This window comes from Zootoca vivipara, chromosome 11 (assembly GCF_965207765.1).
Source record: "Zootoca vivipara chromosome 11, rZooViv2.hap1.1, whole genome shotgun sequence".
NCBI lineage: Eukaryota > Metazoa > Chordata > Lepidosauria > Squamata > Lacertidae > Zootoca > Zootoca vivipara.
In genome coordinates, this window is record NC_142594.1 from 32,469,998 (window position 1) to 32,485,395 (window position 15,398).

Genomic DNA, 15,398 nt, shown 5'->3' on the forward strand with positions numbered 1-15,398 from the left:
GGAAAGCGGAGGATTGTTCCTCCGCTTTCCCCCCACCCCGCCTGTCACACGAAGATCGGTACAGGAGCCGGCGAGGGCCCGATCCCGCGCGAGGCCAGCAGAAGGCTGGCTTCGCAGCGGCGGTGGCAGGGGAGCCGGCGAGAGCCCGATCCCAAGCGAGGCTGGCACACAGCGGTGGCGAGCATGGGGCAGCGAGGCGGTGAGGGCCTGATCGTAAGTTGAATAAATTCGTAAGCCCGCCCCCATTTTTTCCCTTCGTAACTGTCGAGTCATTCGTATGTTGAGGTGCCACTGTACTCAGAGCAGTGTTTCCCTCCTTAATTGCTTCCAATTTCCAAGAAGAAATTAAATTTATGCATTTAAGAGAATACAATTTCATAATACTTAATTTAAGCTAATATTTTGGTGTGAAACTGATGTCCAAAAGATGCTAACTCAGACACAAGTCCCAAATAAATTCATGGTACTTCCAATTAAACCTGTTTAGGAGCTTAGTTGTTCAAATTATTGACAACTAGAGTTAGCTGACAAATTAGCTAACTAAAAGCAGAGGCATGCTAGATACAGATACAGGAAAGAAAAGAAAGGGAAAGGCACAAAGGAATATACCTGCAGAGAATCTTGGTTTTCAGAGTGACTAACAGGAGTATAGTCATGAAGAGAAGAGCTGTGAAGAATACTCATGGAAGCTGAACTCACCATGGAATTACCATGTCTTCTGTTACTACCAGGTTCTTGAGTATCTGTTCAAGAAAAGAAAGTTTATCATTTAATTTTACTGAGAAACCTCATAACCAGGTACTCCAAACCACATTCAGTTAGGCTACACATGGTTTATTTTGGCATTTAAGGGTTGGTAATCAAACACTAACAAATTGCTTTATTGGAAATAAACTATAATCTATAATTATACAGAATTCCTCTTTAAAAAGAAGGAATATCGCTGGCAAAAAAGTAAAGAGACCAGTCTCACCTAATGTGCTTTCACTGGGGTCCTCGGGATCTGGAGCATTACTAAGCAGGCTGTGCATGTCTCCACGTCGACGCTGTCTGTGCCTCCTCCGATACTGAAATTCAGCATATTCCTGCATAAACCAAACGTTACAAAATACAGGGGAGCATGCAATAATAGTTTTGGGCATAACAAACAGCACATTTAAAGAAAAAAAAGAGTGCCTGTGATTTTATGCATTATAAAATCACTTGTTTTCATGAAAAGTAAATAGCAGCCTATACCATGCAAGCTTTTTCAAAAGAAAAATTGGACAGATTACACAAACTACTAAATTAAACTAACAAGACTATATAAAGCTGCTGCTGAACTGCTTGCAAATCTTACTGCAAGAATACCAGGGCATATTTATCTTATATAAAATATTTAATTGTGCATTTTATACTTACTGTTTAATTGCTTTTCCCCAAAAGTTTGTGTATTATATTGATAAATTTTACAATTGCCTAACATTATAATACCACATGGCTCATCCTCAGGCAAAAACACTGGCTTATCTGCATCCATTTCAGCATTGCTTAAAATGTTAAGGATGCACTTAGGGTGTTTTATAAAGTTAGGCGTGGGTATAAGAGACTAGTATAGAAAACAAGATTTCTGTAATGGAAAAGGGTGCTTATCAATAAAGTACAGCAAAAAGTAAATCACGTGCTCATGTTCTCTATGGGTTATCACTGCTTTGATATAGCAAGCTGGATAAATAAAAAATTGTTTCATGGGCAAAAAGGTTTGTGGCAATATCAGCGCTTTCAGATATCAATTACCACAACTTTGTAATGGGAAAAGAAAAAAGGTTTCTTGCAAGCTTCAGGAATGGAGCATTCAAGGCTAATTTAAAAGCCAAGTCTTGAACCTGATTTTTTAAAAAAATTAATAAATAAATAACGGCATAACTAGGATTAATGCAGCAATGGACTTAAATATTAGTATATTTAGGCTGCAAGCTACTCCCCATTTACCTGAAAGCAAGCCCTTCTGAATTCAATAGGACTTACTTCTGTGGGGCTGAACTGTTAGGCTTTCAATAATTCCTAGCCTGTTACGTTCTAAGATGATAAAGGTAAATAAAGGGACCCCTGACCATTAGGTCCAGTCGCTTATGACTCTGGGGTTGCGATGCTCATCTCGCTTTATTGGCCGAGGGAGCCGGCGTACAGCTTCCAGGTCATGTGGCCAGCATGACAAAGCCACTTCTGGCGAACCAGAGCAGCACACGGAAACACCGTTTACCTTCCCACTGTAGCGGTTCCTATTTATCTACTTGCATTTTGACGTGCTTTTGAACTGCTAGGTTGGCAGGAGCTGGGACCAAGCAATGGGAGCTCACCCTGTTGCGGGGATTCGAACCACCGACCTTCTGATCGGCAAGCTCTAGGCTCCGTGGTTTAACCCACAGCGCCACCTGGGTCCCTTTCTAAGATGATAAGATAGTGTAAAACATTACTTCAAAGGTACTTTAATTTTGATGTCTGATTTCTTTGTAAACCGCCTTGCAATCTTTTCTGATGAACACGTTGAATCAGGAAATATGATTTGTTAAACAAAGGCAAAGGATGTTTGGCTTTTTGTAATTCTGAAAAGCTATTTGCAAACAGTTTGAACACTGATGTTTTATACATCAGTCAAAACATTGCCTTAAAAAAAGAAGGCGGCCAAGTCTATTTACTTTAGCTAATTTTTGCACAGTAAAATAGTCTAATATGCAATAATCCTGTGCCTGGTGAATTTCTTTTCAAAAAGAATTCCAATAGTATAGCCTTGCACCAATTCAAAGATTTACTTTTCTCTATCAACATGTAGCTTTCTCACAGCTGCTCAAAGTATCTGCAAAGCATCTATCAAGAATCACACTTTGCCAAATTATGTTTCATTAAATTATCCAAAAAAAATTATTGCTAAACAGTTTGTCTTGTGTGGCTTGCTGAACTAAGTTCCTCTGTGCAGAACTGGGAGATTCTTGTTGAAAACCAACAGGCATTAACAAAAACAGACTGAGTTTTATTTGCTGTAGGGCATAATTGTTTTGGATAAAATCATTGCTACATTTTTTGAATGAACAACAGAATGGCAGATGAGATTGAAACTAAGCACAACATGCTATTAATGCCAGATAAAGCAAGAGAGCACTTTTCTGTGTTCACTAGAAACCTCAGTAAGAATGTCACCTCAGTGTGCTGTTACTGTGGAAAAGACATGTAACGTTAAGATTTATTAAAGGTCTTACTAAAAATGGGGCCCAGGTGGCGCTGTGGTTAAACCACTGAGCCTAGGGCTTGCTGATCAGAAGGTTGGCGGTTCGAATCCCTGTGACGGGGTGAGTTCCCGTTGCTTGGTCCCAGCTCCTGCCAACCTAGCAGTTCGAAAGCACGTCAAAATGCAAGTAGATAAATAGGAACCGCTACAGCGGGAAGGTAAACGGCGTTTCCATGTGCTGCTCTGGTTTGCCAGAAGCGGCTTTGTCATGCTGGCCACATGACCTGGAAGCTATACGCCGGCTCCCTCGGCCAATAATGCGAGATGAGCGCGCAACCCCAGAGTCGGTCACGACTGGACCTAATGGTCAGGGGTCCCTTTACCTTTACCTTTACTAAAAATGCTAAGTCCTTTGTGTTTGTTACTTGATTAGAAGAGCTCCACTTTCACAGCTAGATTTCTGGAGACAGGACAGGACAGTGATTGCCCATGATTCTCATATAATACTTGTATGACATTTTACAATTTTAGTTTGCAGGTGTTTTCTCCAATAAGGTGTGTGGGTGCTAGGTATTTGTAGATCCACTGCATCATTTAATTTTCTCTTTTATTGTGTTATTCCTTTTATAATTTTTCTGGTTCTATTTCTCCTTTTTCAGGTTTGTATCTACTTTCTCTACTTATGTAACAAAATGAAATAAAGACATATTTGATAAAAGAAGAAGTCCTATTGAATTCAATGGGGCTAGGATTTTTAGCGATCGTTTTTATAATTATTATTCAGTTACTGGGAACCAAGTATTATAGGAAGAACTGGGAAAAGCAAGCAAGTTCATTTGCCTATAAGAAGCAAGCTATATTCTTGCAAGCACACTGCTGTTCAGCAACAATAGAAAAGGAAATATGCAGAAATGTGTGGATCTTACAAAAAACCCCAAACATCACACACTAGGTGTTGAAAACCTATCTAACTCAGGGATTTTCATACTTGAGGCAGGAACAGAGGCTGCAAAAGGAACAAAATGTAAAAGTAACCTATTCAGATCAATCTGGTGTGGTTTTAAGTAGTACACTTTATCTCTTCCCGGCGTGTTTTGCAGCTGACGACAAATTTTGTATAAAATTTAAACTAAAGAGATATACATCTCTGGTTAGATGCCTGTGTCTCACTACAAGTACAAGCCTGCACTCATGTACATTTGCATTTCCCTGAAATGGAAGATGCTTAAATACATATATAGCTGGGAGGAATGAAAAAAGGAGAGAAATTAGAAACAGTGTGCCAGCACAAGACTAATATAGATCGTTGTTGATCGCTGGCCTTGATCAAAGGGCCAGCTCCGAAAAAGGAACAGAAAGGTATTTTGTGTTACAGAACTAGCATGGATCCTCTGCCCATGAAAACTTTATTCATGGTTTAGTCCCTTGACAGTGAGGAGAAGTGCAGGACCTTCCCTTAGGAGGAATGGAGAAGATGCCTCTCCCACATCAAACAGGCATAGATAGAATGCTACTTTAGCTGAGACAGTTGTCACACTGTTTGCTGGGAGACAGCTGAAGCAGAGCTAGAGGGTTAGGGTGCCACGTTGTAAGCCACCTTGTATATCTACCATGAGATATAAAATTATATTTCCTTCTATTGTAAAGCAGCAAAAATAGAAAGCTCATCCAGACCTTGTAAACCTTTGTGCAGTTTGCAACAACATTAGGAAGCTAATCATGCAAAGTGAAATTCCATCTTAATTTCCATAATAATATACATTTTAATTAAAAGTGACAAAAAATTACCTCGGGGGATGCAAATCCTAAATATTCCCAATCCCATGTTCCACCAGCAAAGCTATAAATTAAACAGACTTTGTTAAAGAATAATAGAATAAATTGTGAACAGGCCCCCCTCCAACAGAGTACAAAAAATGAATGTGTTCATTTGATCAGCTTCAAGGGCTATCCTGTGCAACCTTTCTGGAATTTTACTTCAAGGGCAATGGTGTAATATCAACCTTTCATTTACACTTGTGTCCTTCCCTCAAAACCACCTCCTTTTGGTGCAGTGCAGCTGGAGCAGCTAGCATTCCTTTCTATCTCAAACACCATGGGGAACCAGAACTTGCTAGTCCTTGTTACCGACAATGCTACTATATCCATGTAAAAAGATCTGTGGTGAAGAAAAAACTTTTGTCAGCCAGAAGCTTACAAGAGTAAGCCGAGGTGTTTTAAAAAAGTTACTCCTGCATTTTATTTCAGAGGAGCAGCACTGCACATACACACCTCAGTCCAGCTAGCAGATGTATAAATCTTTCCCTTGTTACAATTCTGGCCACAAGCACATGCCCCCCCCTTAAAACTGTTAGGTGGGAAGGGGTGAAGCATCAATAATAGATTTTTAAAAATGAATTCTGCAAAGCAAACCTACCAGGACTACCTGCCCTACAACTTGAAGGGTAAGCAGAAGAGTTTTTAAGGCAGGCTTACCAAGCCGAGTGGCTGTCAGGTGAACCTCTTTGGCCGTACAGATCTTTGTTATTATTAGGTTACCTGCGCCTTGGAGCTTCTGGAGAATCTGCAGGAGCAACGCCTCGGGCCACAGAGGCCAAGAACTCTTGCCTCTTCTGCTGTACAAGGCAGGCTGCACGGATAATTTTATGACGTGGAGTACGAAGGTAAGGCCTGTTCACTTTCTGAGCAAGATCCTCAGTGACCATCTCAAGATCTGTCTATAGCAGAAAATAAAAACTCATGTAAATTCTTTACAGGACAAGAAGCCATTACTCTGGATACTTGCTGTACATGTTATTTCCATGGGAACAAGAACGAACAAACCAGGAAAAAGTGGCTTAATGGCGCCTGGTACAGGGTGGATCACATTGCATAGTTTTGATTATTCTGATTCCTGAGGCTCTACCCTAGTTCTGCTCATAACCAAGCTGGACATGGAGCATAAAATGTTCAGCCTGAAAGAAAAAAGTCTGAAAAAAATACAACTCCCTCCTTAGGGAGCATGGCTGTAATACAAGGATGTAAGGACCGGTGAGTTTTAACTGAATGAAAGATGACCCACTCGCCTACCTGAGTCAGTGATGGAACTGGCTTCCTCCTGTATAACCCCCGGAAGGAACAATAATGGTAAATGCCAATGTTCTGTTCTCTGGCTGGCATGCAGGAGTAAGCCAGGAAACAGTGGGACTTGCCTAAGCTGAACCAATTTTGGGAGAGAATTGCATACAGGTGGGTAAGTCTAACAGGGTGGCAGAAAAGACCATTTGGGCTCTTGCCTGTAAAGAGGATTTCTATGCAAGCAGAGAGGTTTCCCCAAGTGGGACTTGAGCACCACCTAGTGGTCAAAGGCAGAAGTCTGCATGCACACGAAAGCTCATACCAATGACAAACTTAGTTGGTCTCTAAGGTGCTACTGGAAGGATTTTTTTATTTTGTTTCTCAAAATAGAATCTTCAAAACTCCTTCATTTTTCTATTATGACAAGCCAAGGAAGTAGAAACAGAATAGAGTGACAGTCAACACTAACAAGCAATAATACCGCCCTCTAAATAACAAATAACAGTAAAGACTAAAAAGCATGCATGCAGAAAGCAGACTCAGGCAACCCAAGCCATGACTGAAGGCTTCGACACATCATACTAGTTGGCAATGGCCACATGCCTTTTGTGTATCCAACTCAGTTACACAAGTTAATTAACATAGTTCATTTTACCACTCTGGTCTTGGGAAAGCTGCCCTGGAAGTTGAAGGGGTGGGCATCAGATCCAGAGCCACCACCAATTTACACAGGAGGAGCAGATAGTGAAAATACTGAAAGAGATGATAATAGTCAGGTTCCTCCACCTCACATTCCCCTCTACGTTCATCCTCATCCAGAATAAGATCAGAGGAGACAGGGTCCTGCTTGGGTAGCCTGGGATGCTTTGAGTAGTTCTGCCCTATCATGAGGGCAAGGAGAAAAAGTTTTTCCCTCTGGAGCTGAGGCTGGGAGAGTGTATGGGGGGGGATGTAAAATTATTTTTGAACAGGAGGACAGGCACACAAAGAAATTATTAATAAGAGTTAAACTAAAAGCCTGAACCAAATACTGTACAGAGTGGCAAAGGGTAGAACCAGAACCAATTTGGTGAAGGCAAAATAAAAAACAGGATTCCAAAAGTGGGTGGCCCCTGTGAAGGGCCCTTCTCTTTTGAGCAGCAATTTTGCCTTCAACCACTAAGTGGACCTCAAGTCCCACCTAAAGTGACAGCTGCATTCACAGAGTACGCAATTGCAGTAATGTGTACTGCCCAAAGGGAGCCTCAATTTATTTTTAAGAGCTTTGTAAAGGAGAAGGCTGCCCTGGTCGCTATCCTGAAAATACACTAAAGTGGGTTGGTTTGGGGGGGAAAGATCACTGAAGTAGCTCTTTATCAAGTGGAGCAAACCTGAAAGTAAATTGAGAAGAAGCCTTTGAGATTTGCAGCATCTGCTATAGGTGCCCTAACAACAAGCCAGAATGGATCTCTAACTTTCTTCCCTGTGGTAAGATGACACACACACACACACAGAAGGGGGGTGGGGAGTTGGACTTCCAGAAGGGCTCCATAAAATTTTAATGCCTGCCAGACATCCTATCTATGCCATCTCTGCTCAGAAGAGAGGAGTTACAGCAGGACATTTTTAGCACACATTACACTAAGACCAAATATTTTGTTGTTCATTGGTACACAGTCTTACGACTTCTAAAATGGATAACAACAATATGACACTCTAAAGGCACTTTTAAGGTTCCTTGTTTTCCATGGGAGAATTGAACAGTTGCTTAATGGTACAATCCTATACACTCAAAAAGAAGCCCAAGTAAGTTCAATACAACTTACTCCCATGTAAGTATGCACAGTATTTCACCCTAACACTTCTAGAGGAAGTTACTGGGAAGCAAGTAAGAATTACCAGAAAATATCAAATTAATATATACAACTAGTAAGCTGTAAAAAATTAATCATAGAAGCCACTAACACAAGGACCTCCTTTACCTGCATAAGTTCAAATATTTCTTTTTTTGTGCTTTTTGGCTCTAGAAAGAATCCATATGGGTAAGAACACTTCAGGATGCGACGAGTTTTGAGGAGTTCTTGTACTGCATCTTCAATGAATGTGGTATCTGGATAACCTCCTTCAGCTGCAAGAGAAATCCAGGCATTGCAAAGAGTACAGTATTTTGTTTCCCACTTGCTGATGTGATTACTATTTCAGCAACAGCAGAACTTATTCTAAACAGAGAATAATGTTTTGTGCAAAATCAAAATTGTTTTTCAAATCCTAATCTAGATTTCAACACTATGTCCATTGTTTGACTGCATTCAGATTTCTGCATTCACAAGCGGTATAGTCACATTAGTCCAAATTAAAAGAAATTCACATTGAAGTCCCACTGAAATTAAAAAATACAAGCATGAGCACACAGAGATTATTGGCAGTATACTCTAAAGCAGTGTTTCCCAACCAGTGTGCCTCCAGATGTTTTGGGACTACAACTCCCATCATTCCTGACCACTGGTCTTGCTAGCTAGGGATGATGGGAGTTGTAGTCCCAAAACATCTGGAGGCACACTGGTTGGGAAACACTGCTCTAAAGACTACTTCAAGCAAATGCAGGAAGGAACTTAGGGCTTCAGATGTGGTAAGAGATGCAGAAACATCTCTGAAACTTCCGTGTTCCTGCCTTCAATTGCTAGGGGCAGTTGCAATCCCATGTGAGGACATTTTGGAACTGGGCGGAGCATGCTCAGAAGCGACTTTTGATGCTGCTCTGCCCAGTTCCAAAATGGCTGCAGCACAACTTCTGGTGCGGTGGCCATTTTGGAACTGGGCACAGCAGCATCAAAAGTCACTTCTGAGCATGCTCCGCCCAGTTCCAAAATGGCGGCAGCGCTACTTCCAGTCCGATCCCTTATTTTTCAGGCAGGAACTTGGCAGGTATGAGCCAAGGATGGAAAAGCTGGGTAGGAACTAACTCCCCAAGAGAAGAGATCCTACATGAAACTGAAGTTTCTTGTTGCTTTTCAGCATCAGCACAGGCAAATGAAGAAAAGGAAGCAACAGATTGGTATCAGAGAGGAACTATATGACAAGTAGATTGGGGAAGATACTAGCTGGTACTGCAGAAAATATATCTTTATTTAGATTAGAAGACATAAAGCACATGTCATATACTGCAATATCTTGTTTGTTCACCCATTAATCAAAGTAAATCAAGCCACACAAATGCTCAGTTTGATAAGCACAAAAGCAGTGGCCAGAAATAAATTGGATTTTGAAAGGCTTTGATGTACACACATTATTCTGAGCACCCGAATGTTTCACATAAACTCAGCACACTTACGTCCACTAAGAGCTCTACTCAGTTGTTCCATCTTTTCTTTGGCTGTTTTTAGAAGGCGCTGTTCTAACTAAAAGTAAGATAAAATTTTAAAAAGTGAAGAACACTGTTTTGAACCAATAAAGCTGGAAAATAATTTTATAGAACTATTTCCAACCGTACTTGGTAACTGAGCTCATGGTTCTTAAACCTTGTGTAATAGTGCATAAATCTATCAAGTTCTTGAAATCGTTTGTGTTTCTTTTCAGCCTAGAAAATAATTACGGGAAAGATAAAAAAATTAACGATTTGCTAGTTTTATCTTAATGTAACATTTATGAGCAAAGGGAAATGGCAATCAACCATTTAAAATGTGAATAATAGAGCTTTATTCACAAGCAGCATAGTGATGAATACTGTATGAACAAATCAGCCAGCTGGAAATATACCTTAACACATCTCACAAGTCACAACTGCACTTTGGCGTTATTAAGTCAAACTCCTAAGCCAGTTTTTTTCTGCCTTACGTTGTATCCTTTGGTGGGTAACATTCCACCCAGCCACTTTCCGCTGCTTTTTCTTGTGCACCCCTCCTTCTGCCATTCTGAGGCTGCCCTCAGAAGTTTCACTGCAGGGGCATGCAAGGTATTGGTGAGGTGAAGATGCTGCTTTCTTGAAGTACATCAAGATCTTGGGAGCCTGTTGAGCTACCAGCAGCCTTGCAGCTAGGTTACACCTGTACAGGGGCATCAAGTACATACACTGGTGGCTCCACGTGGGAGTTGTATAAAGGACCGCTGGAATATGCATTATCACAGTGGCTCTAAAAGATGGTTCCCTAACCAGGGAAATTGCAGTGGCCATGTACGCAGCTCTGTAGCGAGGCAATGGTAGATACATTTGCTGGCTTTGCGTGTTGAACCACAAATCCTTATGCTACCAAGGCCACATGGGATGGGAGCAAGAAAGTGTGAAGCAGACCTAAACATTTTAAAAAAAAAACCCGCAGGGTTCCAAACATTAGGAAGCTTTTAAGGCATTTCCTAGTACAGTAGTACCTTGGTTCTCAAACTTAACCCGTTCCAGAAGTCCGTTCCAAAACCAAAGCGTTCCAAAACCAAAGTGTGCTTTCCCATAGAAAGTATTGCAAAATGGATTAATCCATTCCAGACTCTTAAAAACCCCTAAAACAGCAATTTAACATGAATTTTACTATCTAATGAGACCATTGATCCATAAAATGAAAGTAATAAACAATGTACTGCAATCACAAAATCAGTAGCTGAACTGGGTTCCACACAGTCATAAAAGCAAAGGAAAAAAAGCTACAAAAACGCAAAATAAATAGGAAAAACCGACAGACCTCAGCGTAACACTCAAAATGGAACTGTAGCACTAAAAAAGGAAGCAAAACGAAGCATGTTTGGCTTCTGAAAAAAGTTCACAAACCAGAACACTTACTTCCGTGTTTGCAGTTTTTGGGTTCCAATTTGAGTACCCAAGGCATTTGAGAACCAAGGTAGCACCATACTGGGCAACAAACAATAACAGCACTAGCAGCTGGAACGTGAGAGGCAGGGAAAGAGGACTTAACATCACTGCCACACCTCAATACACTCCTTTGGAGCTCAGCTGGTCAAACCAATTGCTCAGTGCAAGATCTTGCTGCTGCTAGTCTCCTTTGAATAAGATATGAGAGAAGACCTTGCCTCAAGATCTCTGAACTGTATTTAAGCAGCTTACTATGATCCCTTTGAGTACAGCAACACCAGCACCAGTACTGAGGACTGCTAGCTTTTATTTTATTTTATTTTATTTTGCTTTGCACTTAATAGTTATCCCCCCACCCCATCCAAAAAACTGATGCTATATTTGATATTAAGTTGATACTTATTATGAGCTGGTTTGGGTGCAGACCAGTTTTTACTCATTCTGAACCAGTAAACTGAATTCCATTGTTGTCAGATCTTCTTATAGTTCAGATTCATTCAAGATTTTCAAATTAAGATTTAGTTTGGCTCCTTTGATCCAGCTTTCAGTTTAGGTGTGGTTTAACTCCCTGACTGTTGAATTAACACATGGTAGCAAGCCACTATTTATTTCCATTTCACTTTTAATTTGCATATTGTCTTTCTATAATGCTATACGCAAGGCGGTTTACAAGCTGAAGAAACAATAAAATATACAACAAAGATAACACATCTTATAAAAATCTGATCCAATGCAATTAAGTCATAATAATTTTTTTGACAAATTATATAAATAAACAACTTATGTAGTTTCCACAGACCATGACATTTCCCCAATGCTTTCAGTCTACACAGAGGAGATAGGACCTTGTGCTGTACTTTAGGAAACAGGTACCAATCCTATGTACAGTGGAACCTTGGTTCTCAAACGCTTTGGTACTCAAACAACTTGGAACCCAAACACTGCAAACCCAGAAGTAAGTGTTCCGGTTTGCGAACTATTTTCGGAAGCCGAACGTGTTCCGGTTTGAGTGTTACTCTTCTGATTTGAGTGCCACACTCCCTTTTGAGTGTTATGCTGAGGTGACTGTGTGGAACCCCGTTCAGTTACTGATTGATTGTGTGACTGCAGTACATTGTTAATTGCTTTCATTTTATGGATCAATGGTCTCGTGTTAAATTGCTGTTTTAGGGATTGTTTTTAAAAGTCTGGAGCAGATTTTCTATGAAAAAGCGTACCTTAGTTTTGGAACAGACTTCCAGAATGGATTGTTTGATAACCAAGGTACCACTGTATATGTTTCTGGCAGCAAGCTCCAATGAACACAATGCGATTTACCATTTTCTAAATAAGCATGCACAGGATTGCATTGTCTCCAAAGCACAGAGAAAATGACACCCTTTGCCTCTTGTGCAAATTTCAGGCTCAGAGGAGAAGTGGAGATTATGTCCAACTTTATGCTGTGCTTCCAAGTCTTTCTGATGCAGAATGTGAAGTTGGAGATGAAAAATGAATGCTAGAAGAGGAGGTGTGACAGCCAAGGTGGACATATTTTTGGACCCTACTCTGGTTAGCAGTGAAATATCTGAAGTTTAAAAATCAAATGAAGTGCACAAATTAAAAATGCTTAAGAAGAAAGGCAAATATCATTACCCTTCTGTATCTCCTCAGTATTTGTTAGTTTCTTACCTCTGCTGTCATTTCCTTGGACTGTTCCTCTACATGTTGAATTACTTCATAGCGAGTACATCTGTAATAACCTCCAGTGGAAGAACTATGCTTCTTCCATTCTTCAAGGCAAATCCAACAGAAGTCATATTTACACTTGAAAAGGAAAAAGAGAGCTAATTTCTTAAACCAATTCTGTTAAAAGATTTGAAAGGAGAGCTAGAACATTAGAACAATTTGTGTTTTCATCACAGAGTTATTGAAAGGGTCTCTTGGCATTGGTTTCTCCATGTCTGCTATTTACATTAAAAAAAAGTGTGTGTTAACTGCATTCACACAATTAAAAAACTCCATGTCTAGCTTGACCCTAATTGGAACATGATTCAGATTATCTAAACGCAACCCCCATACAGTAGTTCTATGGTTAAGTGGCTTGCATAAATTTCTGTTAGTGCAGAATGCTGTTGCCAAAATCTTGACCAGTGCCAAATATTGGGATTATGCAACTACTTATGCAACAGTATCAGAGGCAGTGGATGCTTGTTGGTTTCCAAGTGCAATTCTAGGTGCTAATCATTACAGGCATACCTGTATTTCATTTCACTTTACCATGCTTTGCAGATATTGTTCATTATGAGGATGCCGTTGCAGCTGCAGGGAGCCTGTCCGCTTCAAGGGCTGGAGCCGGATTTTCCCCCTACTGCCAGCGGGCCTGGCTTAAAAGACTACAGTATAGTGTAACATAACTTTTATGTGTACTGGGAAACCAAATAAATTATGTGACTCGACTCACTTTATTGTGATATTCAAACCTGCAGTATCTCTGAGGTATGCTTGCACTTTTAAAGCCCTACCTGAAGACATATCTTTTTCAACAGGTTTTCTGAATTTACAGCTGATTAGACTGCAATGCATTTTTAAAAAAATCATGGCAGCTCTGGTTTATATGCTGTTTTAATGCTGTATGCTATTTTGTTGTATTGTTGAATTTTAAATGATTATATAATTTTTAGATCTGTTTTGGTTAGCTGCTTGAAACATCTATGTTTGGAGAGGAAAGTGGATAATAGGAATTTAATAATGAAGGTTCATAGCCAACTAAGTTTTACTGAGAGTTGACCTACTTAAATTAACTTGGGTACATGAATTTCAGTGGGTCTACTCTGAGTATGACTAGCATGGGATACAACCCGAAATAAATTAATACATCAGATAATGCTTCTTGTCAAAAAGAACTTAGGGTGCTATGGATGTTACCTGTTAAAAAAGTGAAGACTGCAAGAAAAACTACTTTCTCACATCGAGCAATCAACACAAAGGCAGTTCTTTTGATAAAGCAAAATACTGATCAGCAAAATACTGATCTGAAGAAGTGTGCATGCACACGAAAGCTCATACCAAAATATAAACTTAGTTGGTCTTTAAGGTGCTACTGAAGAAATTTTTTTATTTTACTGATCAGCAGGGAGGCTGGGAGAAGAAAGGGAAGCTCCCAGGTGAGAACTGGAAGGTGCACCCCTTTCTGTGCGAGACAAGGTTTAAGACCTACCTTTGAGAGAAGACTTTGCATTTTCTTTTTCTCTTTTTCTTTTCATTAGATTAGTTTGTTTTTTATTGTGTTGTTTTATGAAAAAGCTTCAATAAAATTTCATGAGAAAAACAAACAAAATACTGATCACCAGAGTGGATATCGTGGACTTTTAAAGACATTACATGAAGTAAATTTATACTTATATTTATAAGAACTATAGCATTATTTTGACTCTTTGCTTACTTTTGCACACTGCATATGATTGCAGCCTTCGTTCTTCTGAATTGGGGATTTGCAATTGGCACATGGTTTAGAGTTTGTGAGTAACCATAAGCAGTTGGCAGCATCTTCATAAGCCTCACTAACTCCCACAACTGTGAAAAAGGAAAAAAAATAACGTTAAGGTTTTGTACATGTAATAGTGTGTTAATAGCAAGTTCATAATTGCATTTTCTAAATTTTCTGAGTATGTAATTAGGCTATTTTTAAATACACTGTAACTCATCCTGAGCACTTATTATAGGGTGAAAAAGATTTTCAAATTTCTTCATAAGCCAGTGTTATAGGACCAGTACTACAAATATCCACAACAAATGCTAAAAATAATGCACATTCCAAAGGTTAGATGCACACACATTTTCACTGCCAGCTTTTGCAATATCTATTTATAAATTTGCCCACTAATTATAAACAAGCTGTAATTTCCATAAAACATCCCACAAAATTAAAGTGTACTAATCACTGCAACTCCCAGCAAGGAACAGTATACTTTGCAGATTAATAAGGAGTAGTTGAAATGTTGCATTCCCCTTACATTTTATTTTCACATGCCCTCAATTTCTTAGAAATTACTCGTACCCTAAACAATCAAGTCTACAACATGTTTATTTCATCATTCTTATTAAACACCTGTCCTTTACCCTAAGGTCCCAGGGCAGATCACAACAATTTAAAATACAACATTAGAAACAGTTTATAATAAATTACAACCACAGGAATAGGTCAAGTGTCATAGGTCAGAGTAAAGAGTGTTGTTTGGTGTGATTATGGATTTTAAGTCTACACTTCTCAAAAACATAAACTCAGTGCTCTCAGTTATGAAGCTCAGCTTCCCCAAAGATGGAAATGTACAACCATACTCCACAGGGAACTCTGTCCAACCTGTCAAAATTCAGTTCAAA

General features: G+C 39.7%; 1 protein-coding gene and 1 long non-coding RNA gene across 14 annotated transcripts in view; one reads left to right on the forward strand and one right to left on the reverse strand.

The window, feature by feature from the left end:
* ANKIB1 (ankyrin repeat and IBR domain containing 1) overlaps positions 1 to 15,398 on the reverse strand; it is a 57,670-nt gene that overhangs the window by 4,429 nt on the left and 37,843 nt on the right. For 4 of the 13 annotated variants that reach the window (XM_035128975.3, XM_035128970.3, XM_088653593.1 and 1 more), the window contains 9 exons: positions 14,461 to 14,591; positions 12,708 to 12,842; positions 9,732 to 9,818; positions 9,573 to 9,639; positions 8,224 to 8,369; positions 5,744 to 5,922; positions 4,994 to 5,045; positions 974 to 1,085; positions 610 to 743 (listed from right to left, as the gene is read on the reverse strand). In XM_035128975.3, the coding sequence (XP_034984866.3) occupies positions 610 to 743; positions 974 to 1,085; positions 4,994 to 5,045; positions 5,744 to 5,922; positions 8,224 to 8,369; positions 9,573 to 9,639; positions 9,732 to 9,818; positions 12,708 to 12,842; positions 14,461 to 14,591 (1,043 nt within the window). The remainder of the gene's footprint in view (positions 1 to 609; positions 744 to 973; positions 1,086 to 4,993; positions 5,046 to 5,743; positions 5,923 to 8,223; positions 8,370 to 9,572; positions 9,640 to 9,731; positions 9,819 to 12,707; positions 12,843 to 14,460; positions 14,592 to 15,398) is intronic. The other 9 variants (XM_088653595.1, XM_035128978.3, XM_088653596.1 and 6 more) reach the window with 5 other exon arrangements.
* LOC148684256 (uncharacterized) lies at positions 8,267 to 14,461 on the forward strand. Its single transcript, XR_015946287.1, has 3 exons — positions 8,267 to 8,398; positions 12,442 to 12,560; positions 13,308 to 14,461. It is a non-coding gene; the product is annotated as an uncharacterized LOC148684256 (long non-coding RNA).